The sequence below is a fragment of the Phacochoerus africanus genome, chromosome 2 (genome assembly GCF_016906955.1).
Source record: "Phacochoerus africanus isolate WHEZ1 chromosome 2, ROS_Pafr_v1, whole genome shotgun sequence".
In the NCBI taxonomy this organism is placed as follows: Eukaryota; Metazoa; Chordata; class Mammalia; order Artiodactyla; family Suidae; genus Phacochoerus; species Phacochoerus africanus.
The window spans coordinates 118,232,490-118,254,646 of record NC_062545.1 but is presented as its reverse complement, the minus strand read 5'-3'; the positions used below and the strand labels follow the sequence as shown (position 1 = coordinate 118,254,646).

At 39.2% G+C, this 22,157-nt stretch overlaps 1 protein-coding gene across 1 annotated transcript in view; it reads right to left on the bottom strand.

The window, feature by feature from the left end:
- PRTG (protogenin) overlaps positions 1-22,157 on the bottom strand; it is a 137,619-nt gene that overhangs the window by 6,237 nt on the left and 109,225 nt on the right. The window contains 5 exon segments of the mRNA XM_047769440.1: positions 1,102-1,284; positions 8,499-8,669; positions 10,263-10,390; positions 11,349-11,535; positions 12,470-12,565. Of these exon segments, the coding sequence (XP_047625396.1) occupies positions 1,102-1,284; positions 8,499-8,669; positions 10,263-10,390; positions 11,349-11,535; positions 12,470-12,565 (765 nt within the window).

The window sequence follows — 22,157 nt, the reverse complement described above, 5'->3', positions numbered from 1 at the left end:
GAAGATTAGTTTTCCATTTATGTATTTTCATTTACATAGCAGTGTTGCTCCAACTTTAATGTGCATAAGAGTCATTAGGATATATGTTAAAGTCAAATTCTGATTCACAAGGTCTGGGGTAGGACCCACGGCAATTCTGCACATCAGGTAAGCTCCTGGGTGATATTGAGGATGCTGGTCCCTAGATACTTTGACTAGCAAGGTATTTAATCAGTTCGGTGTTCTGGCCATGCCTGGGGCATGCAGAAATTCCAGGGCCAGGGGTCAAAGCCAGCCATAGCAATGACAACACAAGATCTTAACTCACTGAGCCACTGGGGAACTCCAAAGAAGGTACTTGAGAAGCAAATATAAGCCTTGCTCCAGCTTCCCCTGATGATATGGCAGCTACTCTGGCTACCTCTTTCCTGTGCTTAAATCTGACTGCCCTACCTTTCTGTTTCTCTCTTTCCTTCCCAGTGTCCCTCACTCCCTCCAATAACACACACAGTCCTCACCTCACCCCCATGACCACAGAGACTTACTCCCCCACAGAGGAGGCAAAGGAGGTGTCTAGTCCTGTGTCACAGCCACCTCCCCCTGCCGCTTCATTCAGAACAGAAAGACAAAGCCCTGAGTGGGGATGAGAGTGGCTCTTTAAAGATATTTTTTCCAATTGTTTCTGGAGAGAAACAACTTTCTCTCTGGAAAGGCTGTGTGTGTGTATGCTGAAAACTCTTAATGAAAACCATGCTCTTAGCCTGATCACCACAACCGCCACTTCTGTTTATTTCCACAAAACCTCCTAGGATGCTTACTCCCATCAGTTTCCAGGTGGTGTGACTTTTGCATCCTGGTGGCTCCCCAGTTAGAAAGAGTAGCTGGGCAGACAGTAGCTGAAAACTGCAGTAAATTCTGAGGTTAGTGTGTCTACTTCTAGGACTGCAGCTAGAGCCATCCACCCTCACAGCATCAGAGCCTCCCCAGTAACCATTCAAGGAGCCAAGTACAGGTTTAGGGATATGACACGGTAGAAGTGGAAACAGAGCAGAGGGAAGCTGGAAAAAAAATATGTGTTCTTTCTTTCCCTAAGGAAAACAGTGGTTGTGGCAGGATACAGACCTTTGGCATCAGCAGAATCTAAACGCTTGGGCCTCTGATTTGATTCAGGGCTTTCCTTTGGAAGTACTGCCAGCTCCACAGAATTTGAAAAGGGTCCTTCTCCCACCTCATTGGATGCAGATATCTTCACAATGTATATATTTCCTGCCACCAGGTTTTCTAGTAAAGCCATGGTTATCGCCCCTATAAATATATCAATTAAAATTAAATAAACTTCATCTTTTGGTCATTCTAACAATCACACAATCGTGGATAAAATATCTTTGTGATTATAAAAGTAGAACATCTGTAAAAAAAGATTAATATAAATAAAACTGACAACCTCCTAATGTTAACATTTTGGTGTATTTCAAGTGCGTGTGTGTGTGTGTACCGTACACGTGTGAATACATATTTACTACATGCATTTTTATATCCTAGGGTTTTCATTTAACATTGTGCCGTGCACCCTGCCCTACATAAACCTTCTCTGTAATTTTATAATGAGCTTATAAAAGAAGCATGTATTTTTTTGGATTTTTATAAGTAAGCATATACATATTTTTTTACTAAAGATATAAGCATATATATACAATGTTTTACTCTTTATGTAGGTATGGAAACAAAGCATTAAAAACACTTTCTTATGGGATATTTCAAATATAAGTACAGAGAAAATAACACAATGATTTCAGATTCAACAATTACAATTAGACTTTAAAAATCTAATGTAGAGTCTTTTTTTTCCTCTCAGAAATGTTTAAACCATTTATGGTAATTGTTCTGATAGATGATTTTGTTCTTATTTCTTAAATTAGAAACAGCACAATTATTTTTGCAAGTATTAATATATTTTTTATTCTCCTAATCATTATTTAAGATTTCTTGAATGTTAATAGGCAAGAAAATACTAAAAGTATGTAGAAACCTAAGTGCTGAAGCTCTAGACCTCAGATTAACATCAAAATTATCACAGCAGCCCAACTAGCATCTACTTCTCTCCAAAAATAATCATTTACACTTACATATATTTTGTACTGAAAGGTCCCTTCTCTGATGGCATTACTGCTATGAAGGAGCTTTACTTGGGCACTGCTATTTCTTGTCGGGGGTGGGGTGGAGGTGTCTTTCCACTCTTGTTCTACCACAGCACCAAAGTATTTTTCCTACAAAAGGGATTCCCACCCTAGGAATTAGTCCCAATATTAAGAAAGAAAGTGTAATAGAAATTCTGTCAGGAAATAGTTCCTGCACTGCGTTTGTGGATGGATTTTCACAGGAAAACTTAGTTTCCCTAAGGTGCTTCTCATTTTTTCCAGAGGTAGGGCAGCCTTAGAATAGCTTCAGAAGCTTACAAGAGATTTCAGCAGTCACCTCCAGGTCAGAGCTGGCTACTCTAGTGCACTTGCTACAGTGTATTTCATCATGCAAGTTTGATCTTAGAGCTGAGGTCATGATTCAGAGGCCACCTCTGCAGGTCACATGGTGGGAGGTAGCCCAACCCAGTGGCAGCACAAGCAGCTGAACCCAGTTTGTTTTCTTGAGCTCTGGTTTCAACTTGGCCTGGAGAGGGTGTGAGCTACTTGAGTACACAACTGTTAAATAAACAACTGACCCCTATTTAGAATCAGAAAGAGTCTTTCCACTGTTACAAAAGCAACAATGTATTGCAACATGTTACAATTAGCTAGAAGGAAGGCTATTTCAATTTCTTCACAAATAGACATATAAATAAACAGAGTTTCCATTTTATCACAGAGTACATTTCATTTTAGAAAGCACTTGGCAAAATCAATCACTACCTGAAATTAAAATTCTTTCACTTAATTTAAATATTACAAGCTGATGAGCTGATGAGTATGTGGGTATGCCTGCTCCCTTGTCTCCCAGAGTCTTCCTTCAGACAAAAAAGGAAACTGTAACATTCCGGTTCTTCTCTGAGCACAGTTAAAGGAGCTTCCAAATATTAAAGCCATCTGACTGTCCCCATATTCTCTCAGCAAACTGTCTCAATTCCTGCTGGTATGATTATTTTGGTCTCTAGCCTTTTACATGTGTCTGAATCTTTAGCAGACTAGAAGTTTCACAGACCAGACAGTGTAATAAGCTCAGCCTTGGATCAATGCTGATCAAATCCTGGCATGTTACCAACTAAGTAATTTGCAACTTGGGGCATGTCACAGAACTTTACTTTCCTTATGAGGGCAATAATTCCCAACTCTTATTGAAACAGGCTGGAACCTGGGACACTCTGCTGCAGTGCTTGTACCTTGACAGAAGTCTCACCTCCTTGAGCAACAAAATACAAAAAAAAAAAAAAAACTATAAGGGACTAAAAATAACTGTGTGCATACACAGTCTGGGGCAAATTATGAACTAAAAGATAAAAAAAACCCCAAAAACTCAACTGCCACTTTGGAGGCTTGGGAGGAAAAGCAAGGCACTATGCATGCGCCCTGCACCCAGCACCCCTGAGGGAAGGCGGATCGCCTAAGCCAGCCCTTCATCCCCATGCCAGGACCCATCCCTACTCTGACCCTATTTAAGAGAGCAGCTTGCCCCTCTTAGGGAGTGAGCAAGGGAGCCTGTTACTTGTTTTCACTCCCTTGTGCTGAGTCTTAATAAAGGCTTGCCTGAATTTGGCTGGCCTCTTATCAATTTCTATTGATTAAAGAGTCCAAGAACCCTGGTCAGTAACAATATAATTATTACAAGGATTAAATAAACTATCATGGGCAAGTGCCTGACACACACATATATATGCTCAATGAAAGTAAGTCTTCTTCCTTACTCCTGATCTCCCCTTCTTCCCTTTCTGGAAAACAGAACAATTTTTCACATTTTAACTGCTGAAGGTGGCTAGCGTAATACTTTATACAAATAATTCTCAGTAAATATCAACTGAATTTATATTAAAATATGAGATGTGTGTTACCAAAGGAATGTTCAGTTAAAATATAAAAGCAAAGGGTGAGATTCAAGGTTGTGCAACAGGAGGGGACCTGGGACTATTTGTTGCAGTGGCTGCAATGCTTGCACCTGTACAAACACTTCTTTGAGCAACAACATACAAACGAAACTCTAAGGGACTAAAAATTATATGGGGCAGTTGGAGCAAATTATGGGCAAGAGGATACAAAAAACCTAAAAAGTCAATTGCCACTTCTGAAGAGTGCAGAGCAAAAACCAGGGTGACAGAAGCAAAAGTAGAGTCTATGTCCTGCACACACCACCACCAAAGGGGTGGAAAGACCACCTAAGCCACCCCTCTTGCCCAACCCCTGGACCCATTCCTACAGTTGCTCCATATAAGGACCAGCCCCCACTGTGACCTCAGGGGACAAGCTAGCAGGGCAATCTGTTGTTTGTTTTCACTCCCCTGCTGCAGCAAGGGCCCCAATTAGAGCCTTGCCTGAATTTTCCTGTCTGGTGCTTATCAATTTCTATGGATTAAGAAGGCCAAGAGCCCTGGATGGTAACAGCTGGAGAAATGCCCGTGAGTGTAGTCTTACTCCTTTCTCTTTTCTGTCCATGCTAAGCGATTTTTTTTCTAGTTTCAGTTTTAAATATCATCTCCATCCACACTGATGACTTCTGTTATTCCACTAGTCCACACTACTCCATAAAATAAACCCTCCCAGTGCTTCCTCAACCTCTCTACCCGGACATCTCAAATTAAACATGTTCAAAACCAAATTTTTCTTTTCCCCACCAATTTTACTTTTCTTTTCTTACATCCCATATCAATCTGTGGCAAATCAAGTAGACTATTCTTTCAAATTACGTTCTAAGAGCTTCTAATTATCTTATCTGTCCAAACTCCCATTAACTCTCACATGGACTTTGTGTATCAAACCATCTCCTAAGTTCTACTCTAACCTTCTTGTGGTCAACTTTTCAGGTAAGCCTTTTAGGAGGCTACCAGAGTAATCCTTTTAATTAAAAGTCCTCAATGTCTTCCATCAGTCTTAGAATAAAGTCTGTGGTCCACAAAGTCTGGTCCACAAGATCTTCCTTCCCCTGGCTATCTCCCCACTTCATTTCCCACTTCTTACTCTTTCCTTCACTCTAGTCTTGCTGGCCATCTCAATGTTCCTCTAAAATGCCAAGTACACTTCTGTCTCAGGGCCCTTGTACTTCCCCCAGATATCATATGGCTCTGCTCAGGTGTCAATTCTTCCAAAAGGACTTACCTCACTACCTCCATCACTTTATTCTTTCCCCTTCTGTGGCTTTCTTCATAGCACTATGATACTACTGGAATATTTATATATTTGTTTTTTGTCTGCTACCTGAGATGTAAGCACCAATGAGAAAAGGATACTGTTTGTTCAGTGTGTTACACCCAATGCCTAGAAGAGAGCCTGGCATTCAGTAATCACTCAATAAAAGGTCATTTAATAAATCAATATATTCTTACTATTAGTAGTCCAATTTCTTTGGCAAATGTTACATTAAATGGAGTCCTTTACTGAAGGACTTTAATTTCCAATGTCAATTTCTAATAGGAGGAAGTGGTATATGATGTTCTCAAACTGTTTGGTTCTGGAACTTTTTTTTTTTTTTAAGGCAGGGCACTTTTATGATCCTGGGAAATTAAAACCGTGAGGAACAGAGTCCAGAAATTGCTACAGTAGAGCATGACTTCCTACAGTGCCTTGGAGATTTTAAAATAATTGAGTACTCTGAGCTGATTTGCAGTGTATCGGGAAGATAAAAGCTGTAATTTTCTGATACACTTTAAATTACACACAATTTCATATCACATTTCTGCTAAGCCATTTTACCATGTTCCATTTTAGGCACAAATATATGGTCACCCAGAACATTTTTAAAATGTTTTGACTAATGAAAAAATTCTTGTTCCAACAGGCAATAAATATGTGAATTAATTATACCTATAAATGTGTATAAACATAGTATGTATAGAAGATTAATAATTATATGTCAGAGATTGCTACTCTTCCTCTTTCCCCCCCAAATTTTCTATACCATTACCTTTTCCAAAGGTTGTCATAATTAGATACTACAGACCACTTTACTTTTTTCTTTAAATGCCAAGTTGTATTCTTTTTGTTTAGAAGTATGTAACTCAAACTCTATATTTTTCTCTGAAAAAATAAACTCAATTACTTTTTACCTATATTGCTTATTTTGTTTTCTCTGAATCACAAGCATTAGCTACGATAAAGGTTCCATACATTTAACAAAAGACAAAAGCTTTTCACTGATAATGGTTCTTAAAACTACATAAGCAGCCTAATGGCAAAAATAGATTTTTTTCCCCCATGCACTATTATACAGTTAGAAAGGCTTATAAAGAAGTAAAAACTTGCAATTATAGTCCATTTCACTATTTGGCCATCAATGAGGCAAAATGCTGTTTTCTAAACCTTGCATGAAACAGACAAATAAATGCATTAAAAGGAACCAAAACAAAATACTGTTTCTTTTCGGGCAGGTACAAACAAAGAGCTAAAGGAAGTATGTGCTCATGCAATCAAATTTCTTTTTAAGTAGCATAAATAATATCATTACATCAGGTTAGTCATTTGGTCAAATGGATCAATAAATCATTTTGGAATTAATGAACACTGAATTATATGGTTTAAGAACATTGTGGTAGACTGTAAGATGAAAAGCCCTGCAAAAATTCTGCCTCCATCTCTCCACACCTGTGGGCAGTCCCCTCCCATACTAACTCTGGGCTTGCCTATGTGATTTGTTTTGCCAGTGGGATGTCAGCAAATGTGATGCAGGCAGGGACTTGCAGAACTTTCTATGTAGCGCTTCCTCCCTCTTTTTCTTCCCAGTATGGGAAGTCTCTTGACGTTTTTAAGCTGTCCATGCTTGCTGAAACCTTGAGATGATTAGAGCCTCATGAATGACCTCAGGAGAGCCCAAGAGAAGAACTGCCCAGCTGATCCCAGTCCAAATTGCTAACTCACAGAATTGTGAGAATATAGGATGGCTGAATTTTGGAGTGATTTGTTAGGTAGCAAAAGGTTAATGGATAAAATACAAATTATACTGCCGTCAGGTATTTACTACTTTCCAGGCTATTCAGTGACTAGGAAATCAATATTTAGTTGGGCATCTGCTTAATGAAAACTATGAATATACAACTATCAAAACTCCCGCTATAGTTACGATTTGTTTATTTTACAGTTACAAAAAGTGTTCTATAGTAATTACATCCATGTAAGTGGTCTGTCTATAAAGTGCATTCTCTTAATTGGGTAAACATTCCCCTCAAAAGGTAAAACGGTACGTAGAAGTGCCTGGTGCAGTGAAGTGTTTAGAATATGTGATGGCCAACAACATTCCTTCTCAAAATCCTTCTTACACTTTTCATTGCTTTGAAAATTTCTTTTCCCAGCATGTATGTCTGAATTAAGAAAGTACCAAAATAATGAAATTATAATATTTATGTGATGGCCCATCTAAAAACTGGTATATGGTACTTATCCAACCAAATGAAAAATTCAAAAATTTTAAAAGGGCATAGTACAAAAGCCTGAAGTAAGAATGCTGAGTTCTAGAATTCAGTTTTTCTCAACCAAAATAAAATTGGTATTAAAAAATTTAAATTCAGGATTATTAAGTCCTAATCAGTTTTTCTCTGTACTTAAGTGGACCCTAATAGTCAATTGGGTCAACTCTTTGCATGTGGACCATTTTAGTAGTTGTATAAAGGTCTTACACATTAAACCAGGTCTTCTTCCAGCATTTGCTACTTTAGTACAAGACACACAACCACCAGAAATCTATAACAAGTCTCCCTTCCTTACCCTTCTCTTTGCCTTCTTTAGCTACCAAGTCCTGTTAATTTTACTTCTTCCTTCCTTCTTTTCTGGGCCACAGGTGAGGCATAGGGAAGTTCCCAGGCCAGGAGTGGAATCAGAGCTGCACCTGCTGGCCTACTCCACAGCTACAGCAAAGCAAGATTCAAGCCTCATCTGCAACCTACATCACAGCTCGCAGGACTGAACCTCATCCTCATGAATAGTAGTCGGGTTCCTTTCCACTGAGCCACAATGGGAACTCCTACTTCTTTACTGTCCTTCAATCACCCTCTCCTTTCTATCTCAATCCTCACCACCTGAGTCCAGGCTTATCATCTCTTTCCTGGACCACAACAATTACTTCCGAGTCTCCTGGTACCCTATCCCTACTCCTCCTCCACCAAACCTCTTCTATTCATAATACAGAGGTATCTTTCTGAAATGCAAATCATGCCCATGCTTAAAGTACATCCATGGCTTCCCAACATCCTTTGAACAAATCCAAAATCCTTAATAATTTGCTACTTCATAAATATAAATTCAAAATAAACTTTATGTCCCTTTCTCCCTTTGTTTCTTTAATGTTGATAATTTTACTTCTCATCCTTTTTGGTAAATTATGATTATACTTACCTTCTCGGTGTAGGACCTGCCACTCTCCTGCAATCCAGGCCTTCCTGGATGCATACAAGATAGTGTAACGTGTCACAACCGTCTCTGGCCCATCAGGAGGTTTCCAAGAAACCAAAGCAGTGTCATCTTCTATCAATGTCACTTTTACTCCAACTGGTGGGCCTGCTGGGGCTATGCACACATGTAGAAAATACTGTATTACTAGGAGAAAATGGATATAAATACTCAAAATACCTGGCTAACAGACTGACAGGAAAAGAACGTGACAAACTAGAAACCACTATAAAAACATCTCTAAATTGAAGCTTTTACAGATTAGTGATAATAGCAAAATATAATTTTATCTTTCCTTACCTGAAAGCTAATTTCACTTTTATGATATGTAAAACATGAAAAAAATATAAAGGAGAGGGTAGATGCTTAGACAAGGAATTACTAAGTCAAAGGTTGTTAGCATTTTTAAGCCTCTTCATATTGTTTTGCCACAATGACAATTAGAAAGGTTTATAATTCCACCATCTGCCCATTACTCACCTTATTAGGTATTCAATCTAAATTCCATTTATTACTGAAATGTATAGAATTATTATTATTATTATTTTAGGGCTGCACCGGTGGCATATGGAGGTTCCCAGGCCAGGGGTCTGAATTGGAACTGCAGCTGCCAGCCTACACCACAGCCACAGCCACACTAGGTATGAGCTGCCTCTGTGACCTACACTGCAGCTCACAGTAACACCAGATCCTTAACCCACAGAACGGGGCCAGAGATCAAACCTGCGTCCTCATGGATATTAGCCGGGTTCATTACTGCTAACCCATAAGGGGAACTCCTTTTTTTTTTTTTTTTTTTTGGCTGTGCCTGAAGTATGTAAAAGTTCCAGGCCAGGGATCAAACTTGCACCACAGCAGTAACAACTCCAGATCCTTAACCCATTGAGCCATCAAAGAACTCCTACAATGTATTTTTAACCTGATTCAGGGAACCAATGAAGAAAAAACTTGAGATCAAAACACTCAATCGATTATTCCCCAAAAAGTTGTGAATTGGTTAGTTTACAGGCAAGACTTTAGACTAATAACTTATATCTATGAAAGGTACTGAAGTCTTGGGATTTTAGGTGATCTCATGTTCAATATGAGTTAAAAGTGTGAGGAGCTGGTTTTGGGTACCACTCACATATGGAATATTGCCAAAACCAGAGCAAAAGAGCCCAGTCCTCACTGAAATAAATGTCCTCTGCTTTCTCCCGGTATCATTAAACAGAGCTGCAATGGTCCTTATAGATCATCCAGGCCTTCACCTTTGTTCTCAAAAAAAGGAAATGTGGGTTTAGAGACATGAACTGTCTTAGCAAGTGGTACAGGTAAGCTACAGAACTGGTGCTCAGTCAGGAATCATGTCTACTGCACTATGCACAGCATCAAGCTCACACTGGGTCCTAATGAGGACCCCTAACATCATTAACTGCATTATCCACTTACTTCATTTTCAATTATTTGGGTTTGCACTTGCACAGCACACCTGATTTTAGAAAATGCAGCATCCCCTAAAGACACACTAAATTTAAACCCACTTACTTGTGGAACACAGGTAGAGAAAAAAAAAATTTTATTATAATAAAGGAAAAGAAATTTCAAAAGTTAAGAAACAAAACAAATACATACTTGTTGCCTCGTAGGTGGGAACCAGGGTAGTATCATCTTCAAAGGACACACACACACACAATTTTAACATACAGATAAAACCTAGAGAGGCTTTACCTTCTGGAAGTGTAGAGTGGTAGACAACAGGGCTCCAGGGACTGGAAAGCTGATCCACATGCAATCGAACAGCGAATTCATATTTGGTGTTTGGTTCTAGACCTTGAACCAACATGTGAGTTTCTGACCTATAATAATGCGTAGCGATGTTGTTAATGCTGGTAGCACATTGTTTCTGGAAATTTATCAGTATTTCTAATGAATATAGGTAGAACATATTGTTCTTATTACTTGCTCATGTTCTTTAAGAAATTTTTTAGATGAAAAGACTAATCTGGAGTTCCTGCTGTGGCCTAGCAGAAGTGAATCTGACTGGGAATCATGACGTTGTGGGTTCCATCCCTGGCCTCGCTCAGTGGGTTAAGGATCTGGCGTTGCCATGAGCTGTGGTGTAGGGTGCAGATGCACCTTGAATCCTGCATTGCTGTGGCTGTGGTGCAGGACAGTAGCTCCAGCTCCAATTTGATCCCTAGCCTGGGAACTTTCATAATCTGCAGGTGTGGCCCTGAAAAGCAAAAAAAAAGAAGAAAGACAAAAAAGACTAATCTAATTTGCCTATTAAAATGCTACATTTGGTATTATAAAAATAAGCCTAAAAACTGCCTCTCTGAGAGGTAAACTAGGAAATTCACAGTGTAGAAATGTCCTAATACAAAGGAATTTCCTGTGAAATTTGAAAGTCAAATCATTCTTTTAAAGTGTAATGACTGGCATCTTTCTAACTAAAATCTAGAAACTAGAATGATTAGCATTATTTTTTAAGGCCAGCATTAAAATTATCTTGTTTCTTTCTTTAAATATATTAACATATCAAGTTTAGCTACTTGAAAATAACAGCATCTTGCCTAATCTTGTTCCATGAGGCTGGGGAAATAAAGACACAAATCATTTACGGAAATTAAATTTTTAAAAACGCAGTTTTCAGAACTGTATATGGTAAAGATGCAATATCCCCCACATTTCAGAAGTAAGATAAGTCTTGAGTCAAATGCTTATAGCTGAAGCTCAAGCTGGCCTAAGACAGTAAAGAACGAAGTATGAGTGGGGAGGAGAGCAAAGAAAATACCATTAATAGAAGCTACATACGTTTGAAGGTAGAGAACCAAAGAAGCATTCTGTAGGCCAACAGGGTTACAGCGGATGGTGTAGTTAATGATTTGTGCAGTGGTGAACGCAGGCCTCCTCCAGTGCAGGAAGATGGAAGATGAAGTGTTAGCCTTCGCATAGAGATGGTGGGGTGGTGGTGGAGGAGGAACCATGCGATCACGAACAGCTATTGAAAAAGACAATGTTAATTACTGCATGGCCTAACATTTAATGTAGAAAGTGGTAAAATGGTAAAATCGTAATACCCCACCCTGTAGGTTGACTTTAGGTCTCTATTCCACGAGAGGTTCTCAGTGGTCTAGACATTTATCTTTCAAATCTGAACAACTCTTCCTGAATTAGATGAGGAATCAAATATTACAAATACTAAGTTCCCGTTGTGGCTCAGCAGGTTAAGAACCCAACTAGTATCCACGAAGATGTGGGTTCAATCCCTAGCCTTGCTCAGTGGATTAAGGATCTGATGTTGCCTCCAGCGACGATGCAGGTTGCAGATGAGGCTTGTATCAAGCATTGCTGTGGCTGTGGTGTAGGCTGGCAGCTGCAGCTCTGATTCGACCCCTAGCCTTGGAACTTACATATACCATGGGTGTGGCCCTAAAAAGACCCCCCCCCCCAAAAAATAAACAAACCATACCAGTACTTAGAATGTAAAAGAGAAGTACAGAGAAGTTGAGCTACCAGCCAGATATTGAGAAAGCCAGCAGTAGACTTAAAAACAGTCTGATATCCTCTCTAGCAGCAATAATACCAAATGGCTCTTAGTAGCAATAAAACTGAACAGTAACTGGAAATAATTAGTCTCAAGTTTAAAGGGGAGAAAAGCAAACTTAGTATATATTGGTATTCAGGGTTGTTTTCCCAGTTAAATTTCTAATGATCTCTGGCATGCAAAACCAAAATACGTTCTTATAATTAAATACATCTTGCTTAAATATTTATTGAGTATGTACTTGTTCAAGAGACTATGTTAGGCATCCTGGAGGCTGTAAAACAATCAGCCCATCAAGGTATCCAAGTAGTAATGAGACCTAAATGAAGAGGAGAAAAGGGAGTATGTGTCTGAGATAGTGAAACAAGCTACTGTAACTCTTACTTACACACACATCCGGGAGTACTGACTGTCTGATCTGCCTGATAGCCATCTTCGATGTTGTTGTAAGCCAGCAGCCTCACGTGGTATTTTCTTCTGGGGTCTAAAAAGAAACCAACAGGTAATAATGAGGTCTAGCCCTTCAGATAGGAACAAAGGTTCTATAAACTTTTCTAGATTTTGGTTTAAAAACCTTCTGAACGCAGTAAGAGCTAAGAGTAAAATACAATTTTTCTCTGTTCCACACAATGACTCAGCAATTCACTTTGCTATGCTGTTGTTATTTGAACTATCTACCAACTAATAAATTTTATTTTACTTAACCTCACCTCAAACAACATTACCACCACCACTACTCTTCCTCCTCTTCTTCAACGACCATAGATTCTTGATTTTAGAAGTCTTGGGCTGCCTGAGGGATCCCTTATAAGTGGTTATACTACACAGAAGTTTTTTGTTTAGTTATTTGAGGGTAGTTAACTTAAAAGTAGGAAAATCAAACTGAGATTGTTTTTCTCCTAAAAGGCAAGAAGAAATAGTTGTCATTCTTTAACATCTTTGAAAATGTTTATAACCATGTGCTGTTCTATTTGTGCCCCCTTTCCTCAAACCTACATTTGCTTTTAAGACCTAAATGCACCAAGAAAGATGAGTTGGAGTGCCCTCTCCTGGTGTTCATTAACTATCACAATATGGAAACTAAAGTCCATCCCATGCATAATAAAACAAAAAAGTTTTTCAGGCCTTTGAGGAAATAAGTGGTTATAAATTTTAAATAATATACTTAGAAGATATTCAAGAAGTTTAATGATATAAATACATTTAAATGTAAGTGTTCATGATAACATTTAACTAGAGTAATACTTGCTTAGGGCAAAGCTAAGTACTATTCAGAAATAATGTATTCCTTTCCCCCCCCATCTTATTGAGGTAGAGTTGTATAATAACAGTTGTACATATTTAAGGTATATGGCTTGGTTTGATATGGGTCTACACTGTGAAATGATCACCACAATCAAGTGAATTAACAGATCCCTCACTTCACTAGTTACCATTTGTGTGTGTGTGTGTGTGTCTGTGTGTATGTGGTAAAAACATTCATGATCTATACTCTTAGTAAATTTCAAGTATACATACAGCATTAGTAACTACAATCACCATGCCAGTACATCAAGTCTCCAGAACTTATTCATCTTGTATAACTGAAACTTTGTATCCTTTGACAAACATCTCCCCATCTCCCCTACTCTGCAGCCCCTAGGAAACCACTATTCTACTTTCTGCTTCCATGAACTTGACCATTTTAGATTCCATGCTTAAGTGAGATCATGTAGTATTTGTCTTTCTGGCTTATTTCATTTAGCATAAAGTCCTCTAGGTTCATTTATCTCATGCAAATAGCAGGATTTCCTTCTCTTTTTTTTTTGTCTTTTTTTTGTTGTTGTTGTTGTTGCTATTTCTTGGGCCGCTCCCGCGGCATATGGAGGTTCCCAGGCTAGGGGTCGAATCGGAGCTGTAGCCACCGGCCTACGCCAGAGCCACAGCAACGCGGGATCCGAGCCGCGTCTGCAACCTACACCACAGCTCACGGCAACGCCAGATCGTTAACCCACTGAGCAAGGGCAGGGACCGAACCCGCAACCCCACGGTTCCTAGTCGGATTCGTCAACCACTGCGCCACGACGGGAACTCCAGGATTTCCTTCTTTTTAAAAGCTGAGTAATATGAGTATGTGTATATATATATATCTATATGTGTGTGTGTGTGTGTGTATACATATATGTACCACATTTTCTTTATCCATTCACCTGTCACCACGCATTTAGGTTGTTTTCACACCTTGTCTATTGTGAATAATACTACAATGAACTATGAGTGCAGATAACTCTCTGAGATACTGATTTCATTTCCTTTTGATATGCACCCAGAAGTGAGATTGCTGGATCACATGGTGGTTCTACTTCCAATGCCAATGCATTGCTATTTTATACTTCTATAAATAATAATAAAACACATAAACAAATCCAATATTTCCTAAGGGGAAATAAGAATTTTTTTTTTTTGGCTTTTTGCCTTTTCTAGGGCTGCTCCTACAGCATATGGAGGTTCCCAGGCTAGGGGTCTAATCGGAGCTGCAGCCGCTAGCCTATGCCAGAGCCATGGCAACACCAGATCCGAGCTGCATCTGCGACCTACACCAGAACTCACGGCAACGCCAGATCCTTAACCCACTGAGCAAGGCCAGGGATCGAATCTGCAACCTCATGGTTCCTAGTCAGATTTGTTAACCACCAAGCCACAACAGGAACTCTAATAATTCTTAATAGATATACCAAATATGAAAAAATGACTTAGGATAAAATAATAAAAATATTCTAGATTGAATTCAAACTTTTTCTTTTTTAGGGCCACACCCTCAGCATATGGAGGTTCCCAGGCTAGAGGGTGAATCAGAGCTACAGCTGCTGGCCTACACCACAGCGACAGCAATGCAGGATCCCAGCCACGTCTGCAACCTACACCATAGTTCATGGCAATGCCGGATCCTTAATCCACTGAGCAAGGCCAGTGATTGAACCCACAACTTCATGGTTCCTAGTTGGATTCGTTTCTGCTGCACCACGATGGGAACTCCTGAATTCAAACATTTAAAATGCCGAAACGAGATGTCAAGTTTATCAAATTCCCCAAAGGAGTTTAAGAGTTTGCATAAATATTTTTGAAATTGATATGTTCTAATATTTAATATAAAATGCATTAAATGTATGTCCCAAACATAAAATTATTTCTATTTGTTGTGACAAAATTAAAACCACAAGAAGAAAAACTTATAAAATTTAGAACATTTCTATATTTTCTAGATAGAAAGGTCAGAAGACTGATATCATTTGACTATCTTAAAGAAAAACTTTTTAAATATATGATTTGAGTATCACAAAACTGTAAGATATGTTATTCTCCTTTTATACACTGCGGTACAAAAGTGTTAAGTTGCAGGCCCAATGTCACACAAAGCTGAACCAAGAACTTGTGGCCATTTCTATGACAAAGCACAGGGCCTTTAAATGGACACAAATTCACATGCCTTTGTCACACCAAGAAGTGTATCTCATAATGAATTTTAAAACAAATATTTTCAAACTTTTATAAAATAATTATCAGAAAACAAACATTTGAATTTCATCACTGAAGTGATTTCTAACACTCAGCACTGAAATTTTAAGATTCAAAAAGCTTCTGTTCAGGAGTTCCTGTTGTGGCTCAGCAGTAACAAGCCTTACTAGTATTTATGAGGCCTCGGGTTGGATCCTTTGCCCCACTCAGTGAGTTAAGGATCTGACATTGCTGTGAGCTGTGGTGTAGGTCGCAGATTCAGTTCAGATGTGGCATTGCTGTGGCTGTGTTGTAGACAGGCAGCTGCAGCTCCAATTCTACCCCTAGCCCGGGAACTTCCATATGCTGCAGGTACAGCCCTAAAAAGACAAAAAAAAAAAAAAAAAGTTTCTGTTCAGATCAGTGGCTACTTTACTTGAATCTGTTTTCTTCTTTCCTCCTATTGCTGAACTCAGTGAACTGAAGCCTGAGTTCCATACTACAAACACTCCTTCTGAATAGGTACAAATAAACTTCATTTAGCTCTCTGAAGAATTTCTTCAAACATACTGCTTTATTCTGTCTCTACCCAATTAAAGTAGTACCTTTAGGAAAGCCTGTGTGAGGTATTATGCCAGTCATTAGATGAGGAAAAGGAAGGATGAAACTGGAACAGAATTTGCCTAAAGTAGCTCACATTCTCAGGTAAGCTAGTCATGGATAAAGCCAACTCTTATGGAAAGTTGATTTTTTTTTTTTTTGGCTGCCCCACAACACATGGAGTTCCTAGACCAGGGATCATCAGATCAGAGCTGCAGTTGTGATCTACGGTGCAACTGCGGCAACACTGGATCCTTAACCTACTGTGCTGGGTTGGGGGTCAAACCTGCATCCTGGCACTGCAGAGATATAACTGATCCCATTGCACCACAGCAGGAACTCTGGAAAGCTGATTTTGATGAAGGTTATGAATAGAGGTGGAGTTTCCACTGTGCAGACAATCAACCAACATATCATAAACACTTCTCTGGAATGGTTATTCATTTATTTCTAGCCCTAAAATTGATTATTTTTTTTCCCCTTCTTACTCTAATCAAACTGACAAGCTTTTGCATAGCAAAGGAAACCTTAAAAAACACACACACACAAAAAGACAACTTACAGAATGGGAGAAAATAGTTTCAAATGATGCAGCTGACAAGGGCTTAATCTCTAAAATATACAAACTACTTATACAACTCAACAGCAAAAAAGCCAATGACCCAATTGAAAAACGGGCAAAATATCTGAACAGACATTTCTCCGAAGAAGATATACAGATGGCCAACAAGCACATGAAAAAATGTTCAACATCACTGATTATTAGAGAAACGCAAATCAAAACTACTGAGGTACCACCTTACACCTGTCAGAATGGCCATCATTTATAAGTCCACAAATAACAAATGCTGGAGAGCGTGTGGAGAAAAGGGAACCCTCCTGCACTGTTGGTGGGATAAATTGGTACAACCGCTATGGAAAACAGTATGGAGGTACTTTAGAAAACTATATATAGAACTACCATATGACCCAGCAGTCCCACTCTTGGGCATATATCCAGACAAAACTTTCCTTGAAAAAGACATATGCACCTGTATGTTCACTGCAGCACTATTCACAATAGCCAAGACATGGAAACAACCTAAATGTCCATCGACAGATGAATGAATTAAGAAGATGTGGTATATATACACAATGGAATACTACTCAGCCATAAAAAAGAACAAAATAATGCCATTTGCAGCAACATGGATGGAACTAGAGACTCTCATACTAAGTGAAGTAAGTCAGAAAGAGAAAGACAAATACCGTATGATATCACTTATATCTGGAATCTAATATATGTTACAAATGAACCTTTCCACAGAAAAGAAAATCATGGGCATGGAGGACAGACTTGCAGTTGCCAAGGGGGAGGGGAAGGGAGTGGGATGGACTGGGAATTTGGGGGTAATAGATGCAAACTATTACCTTTGGAGTGGATAAGCAATGAGATCCTGCTGTATAGCACTGGGAACTATGTCTGGTCACTTAGGATGGAGCATGATAATGTGAGAAAAAAGAACCTATACTTGTATGTGTGACTGGGTCACCTTGATGTATGGAAGAAAATTGACAGAACACTGTAAACCAGTTATAATGGAAAAAATAAAAGCCATTAAATAAAAAAAGCAGAAAAAAAAAGGAGCTGCTTACAGTGCTTAATTTTAAACCCAGAATTAGTCTTTTTTGTTGTTGTTGATCAGACAGAAGCACGTTCTCTGTCCTAAGAAGATGAGGACAGAGTTTGTCCCTTAACACACCCAGTACCTGGCTATTACCCACTCAGCATAGATGCCAACAAGGCAGCTCTTCAGACGCCCTCCTGGAAATTATCCATGTAACCAGAGCAACTGTCTCCAGTGCTGGGCTCACTAGGTTATGTGAAGTAGGAAAAAGGCAAACCATCAAGCAGGCAAATCAAGTACAATGGGTGCAGAAGATTCCTTTCTAGCCACACAAAAAAAGTAAAAGAAGAACCAGGATAATTTTGGAAATTATTTTAGTAAAAAAATAAAATTACAGGACATAATAGGAAAAATAATACAATGGGAAGGGGAAAACCTATTGATATTTGTCCACCTGGGATCTACTCTTTATGCTCTATGAAGAATCCTGTTTTGAAAAAGTAAAAGCGCCAGCCTGGAGGACGAGCCCAGCAGTGGGCCACCTGTATTTGCCCTGTACTCTTCTTAGGCTTTAAGAAATGACTCCAATTTCAAAATAATTTCAGTATTATTTTGGTTCGTGAATCCAGAGGCCCCAGAAAAACAGGGGTCATTCTTGTTTACCAATTTGTTAGAAATTTGACTGTATCTACAATTATAAATTTAAGAGGGGACCCCAGGAGTTCCTGCTGTAGCACAGTGGATTGAGAATCTGACTGCAGCAGCTCAAGTCTTCACAGAGGCTGTGTGATCCCCAGCCTGGCACATCAGCTTAAAGAATCCAGTGTAGGTCATAGCTGTGGCTCGGATTCAATTCCTGGCCCAGGAACTTCCATATACCACAGGTGCAGCCATTAAAAAAGAGAGAGAGAGGACCCAGGCACCAGAGCCCTCAAATAATGTTAAGATGAGCATTATAAGCGATCATCAAAGAAAGAAAACAGAGAGCAGCTGCACAATTAACAATTAAAAGAGTAAGAAAAAAAAAGTTTAGGACCAATACATTAAGTTCAGTTAAATGCATAAACAATGTACCTCAGCACAAGTAGCACAAATCCTAAAACTATACTTCTGCAAAGACCCTCTGATTCATAAGGGACAAAGCAGAGGACCCAGGATTAATGCTGTGAAATGCCACAGGGAGCCAGTTCCCAGGGCCTGTTATAGCCCTTCTTGAGTCAAGCACTGCCACGTATGAAGTGCTTGGTTACACGAGACTCAGCAGACTTAGGCTCTGTGGTTTAGGGGGGGAAACCAGCAGAGTCAAGAAGAGCAGCCACAAAGTACAGTGCAGGCCTCCTCGAAACCCAGTGAGGGTGGAGAAGGGTGGGGGGGGGGGGGCACGAGTTGGTTCCTATTCTTTCAAAACTCAACACAAGGAGCATAAAAATCACTCCTCAACAAGGCTTATTTCTTAATGGTCCCGGGATGATAAGTGGCAGTTGGATTTATGGTTAAACTTGCTTAAAGATTTAGCAATATATAAAGATGAAGCGTCAGGAGAGAAAGCCCAAATTAATTTAACATAAATCTGGCTCTGAATGTTTTGATACATAGCTCCAGAGTGTCAGTTGAAGTTAATGTGATTGTGGTCCCAGCCAAATTAACCTGTCTTTCTACAGTACCGACTCAGTCTTTGGGCAGAAAGGAGTTCCTGTCGTGGCACAGTGGAAACCAACTAGGATCCATGAGGTTGCAGGTTCCATCCCTGGCCTCGCTCAGTGGGTTAAGGATCTGGCACTGCCTTGAGCTGATGCGGTTCAGATCTGGTGTGGGTGTGGCTGTGGTATAGGCCAGAGGCTACAGCTCTGAGTGGACCCCTAGCCTGGGAACTTCCATATGCCTCGGGTGTGGCCCTAAAAAGACAAAAGGCAAGACAAAAAAAGAGAAATATCTGGGCAAAAAGCAAAGCTCTCCTTCCTGAAACATTACTATGGCTATACCCTTATCTTTTCTCCACTGGCTCAAGGATTTGACTCATCTCCTTTCCTTTCTGCTCTATTTTCACTACCAGCTCTTCTACTTGGATTTGTTTCACATAAAAAGGAATCAGTAGAAGTCTGGCTGGCTAAGAAAGACTTCACAGGTATCAGACTTTTACCAGAGGCCTACTAAAAGTCAGGCACTGTATGAAAAACTCCATGATTAGAAAGCCGTTAACTGCTGCTTTCAGTTTCAATCTACCAAAGGAGACAGATTGGTAAATGAATATTCTGTATGTGTTACTTACCAACTGTATAGCTTTAGGTAAGTTCCTCAGTTTTCTAAGCCTTGTTTGTTTTCAATTGGAAAAAAGAGATAAAATCCCAGCAGTATTAAATGAAATCACATCTATGAAGGACTTTGTACAGTTCTATAATTAGTAAGCACAATATTACTGTTATTATATGAGTAAAACTGCCTGGGAAAACAGAAATAGCACTATCAAAACTACGTGCACTAAATTTGGGAATCATTTTTGTGAAGACAAATGAGTATGAAGGATGTTCGTTCATACAAGCAAGGTCTAGAATCCAGAATATCAGCAAATTAGCAATTAGCAGACACTGAGACCAAGCTCTAACTACTCCCTGTCCTCATTAACATTCCCTATTTCGTAGAGGAGGCAAAAGCTCCCAAGTGTGTGCCTGACGTATACATGATTGAAGGAGCTGTGTTTTGTGTTTATGGCCACTAGGAATGCTTGCTGTTTTGGCAACCATGTCACATGGTATATAATCCTCTCAGCGGCAAATCCACCTTCTTCCATATTAATGTAATAAGCTCTTGTCTGTTAACAAAAATGCAACCTGATGATAATAAATGCTTTGGAAAACAACAGATTTCTACCCTAATGGAAGAACAGTAGATTGTTTCACAAAAATGAAATGTGGAAGAGTTTAAAGACTAGCATTAGATATTGCAAGCAGATGGACACAACAAAGTAATTCATTGTTAATTACATACAGTTTTAACAATCAGGTGTTTATTACCTTCAGTGACAACTCAGGAAAAATGAAGATCAATAAAATGAGACTCCCTGTAAATCTTCTAAAGATGCAAACAAATTAAAACTGATTAAGAACCCATTGAAGTACAGTTGATTTACAATGTTGTGATAATTTCTGTTGTACAACAAAGTGATTCAGTTATACATATACACTTACCATTTTTTTTCAGATTCTTTTTTTTTTTTGTCTTTTTAGGGCCACACCTGCAGCATATGGAGGTTCCCAGGCTAGGGGTCGAGTCTGAGCTGTAGCCGCTGGCCACAGTCACAGCAGTGTGGTATCTGAGACGCATGTGAGCCCTACACCACAGCTCACTGCAGTGCCAGATCCTTAACCCACTGAGCAAGGCCAAGGATCGAACCTGCATCCTCATGGATACTAGTCAGATTCTTTTCTGCTGACCCACAATGGGAATTCCTTTTTTCAGATTCTTTTCCCCTATTGGAAAGACCTGTCTTAATTCCATGCTAAAAGCATATGATTTAACAAGAGTGCATTAACTGGATCTTTATGCAAAATCTTAAGTAATCTACTAACAATTTTGGTATAATATACTCATTTTTCATTGCAATATGTTTCCAAAGGCCACAAAATAACACAAAATATCCATGCCTTCTTCCAGGGTTTTACTTGAATAACTTTCATTTCTCTTCCTATCACTAGATGGCATCTGTGTGCCTGTAAGGAGAGTGATGACTCATCTAGCTATTAAGAAGGTGGGAGCTAGTCAGACACCAGCTGAAACTCATGAATGAGCAATTCAAAACAAGTATGCATGAAATAAGGCAACTGCTTTAGTTTCACCAAATTAAAGATTTCAAGAAATGCAAAGCTGTAAAAAGGGAGAAGGAAGGGCTGCCTGGGATCAGCGCTTGTCATACATATACAAATTTCACATGAATTTAAAAAATCTTGTAAGCAAGATATTTTTGTCACTTGTCCTCTACAGAGGAGGATGGTGAGACAAACCCAAAGTTAAGACAATTTTCCTAACGACTCAGTACTACTAAGAAGCTAAAAGATGGTTCAGCACAAGCTTTAAGGGCTAAGATGTCAGACCCAGACTGCCTGGATTCCAAATCTAGCGTGGTCATTGGTGTGTAACCTGGGGAGTTATTTTCTCTCTCTTTATCATGGTTAAAGTCCCCTATACGATGCGAATGATGATGACAAGGCATCTATCTCTTGAAGTGATGGGAGGAGGGTATAAACTGATTCCCATACAGTGCTTAAAGTAGTGCCAGGATATAACAGTATCAATAATAACCCACAAATAAAAGAATAATACACTAATAATAATAGAATTACTGTTAGCATCCCATTACTCCTAATCCTTCCTCCCTGTCATGGAGAAGGGCAGGATGGT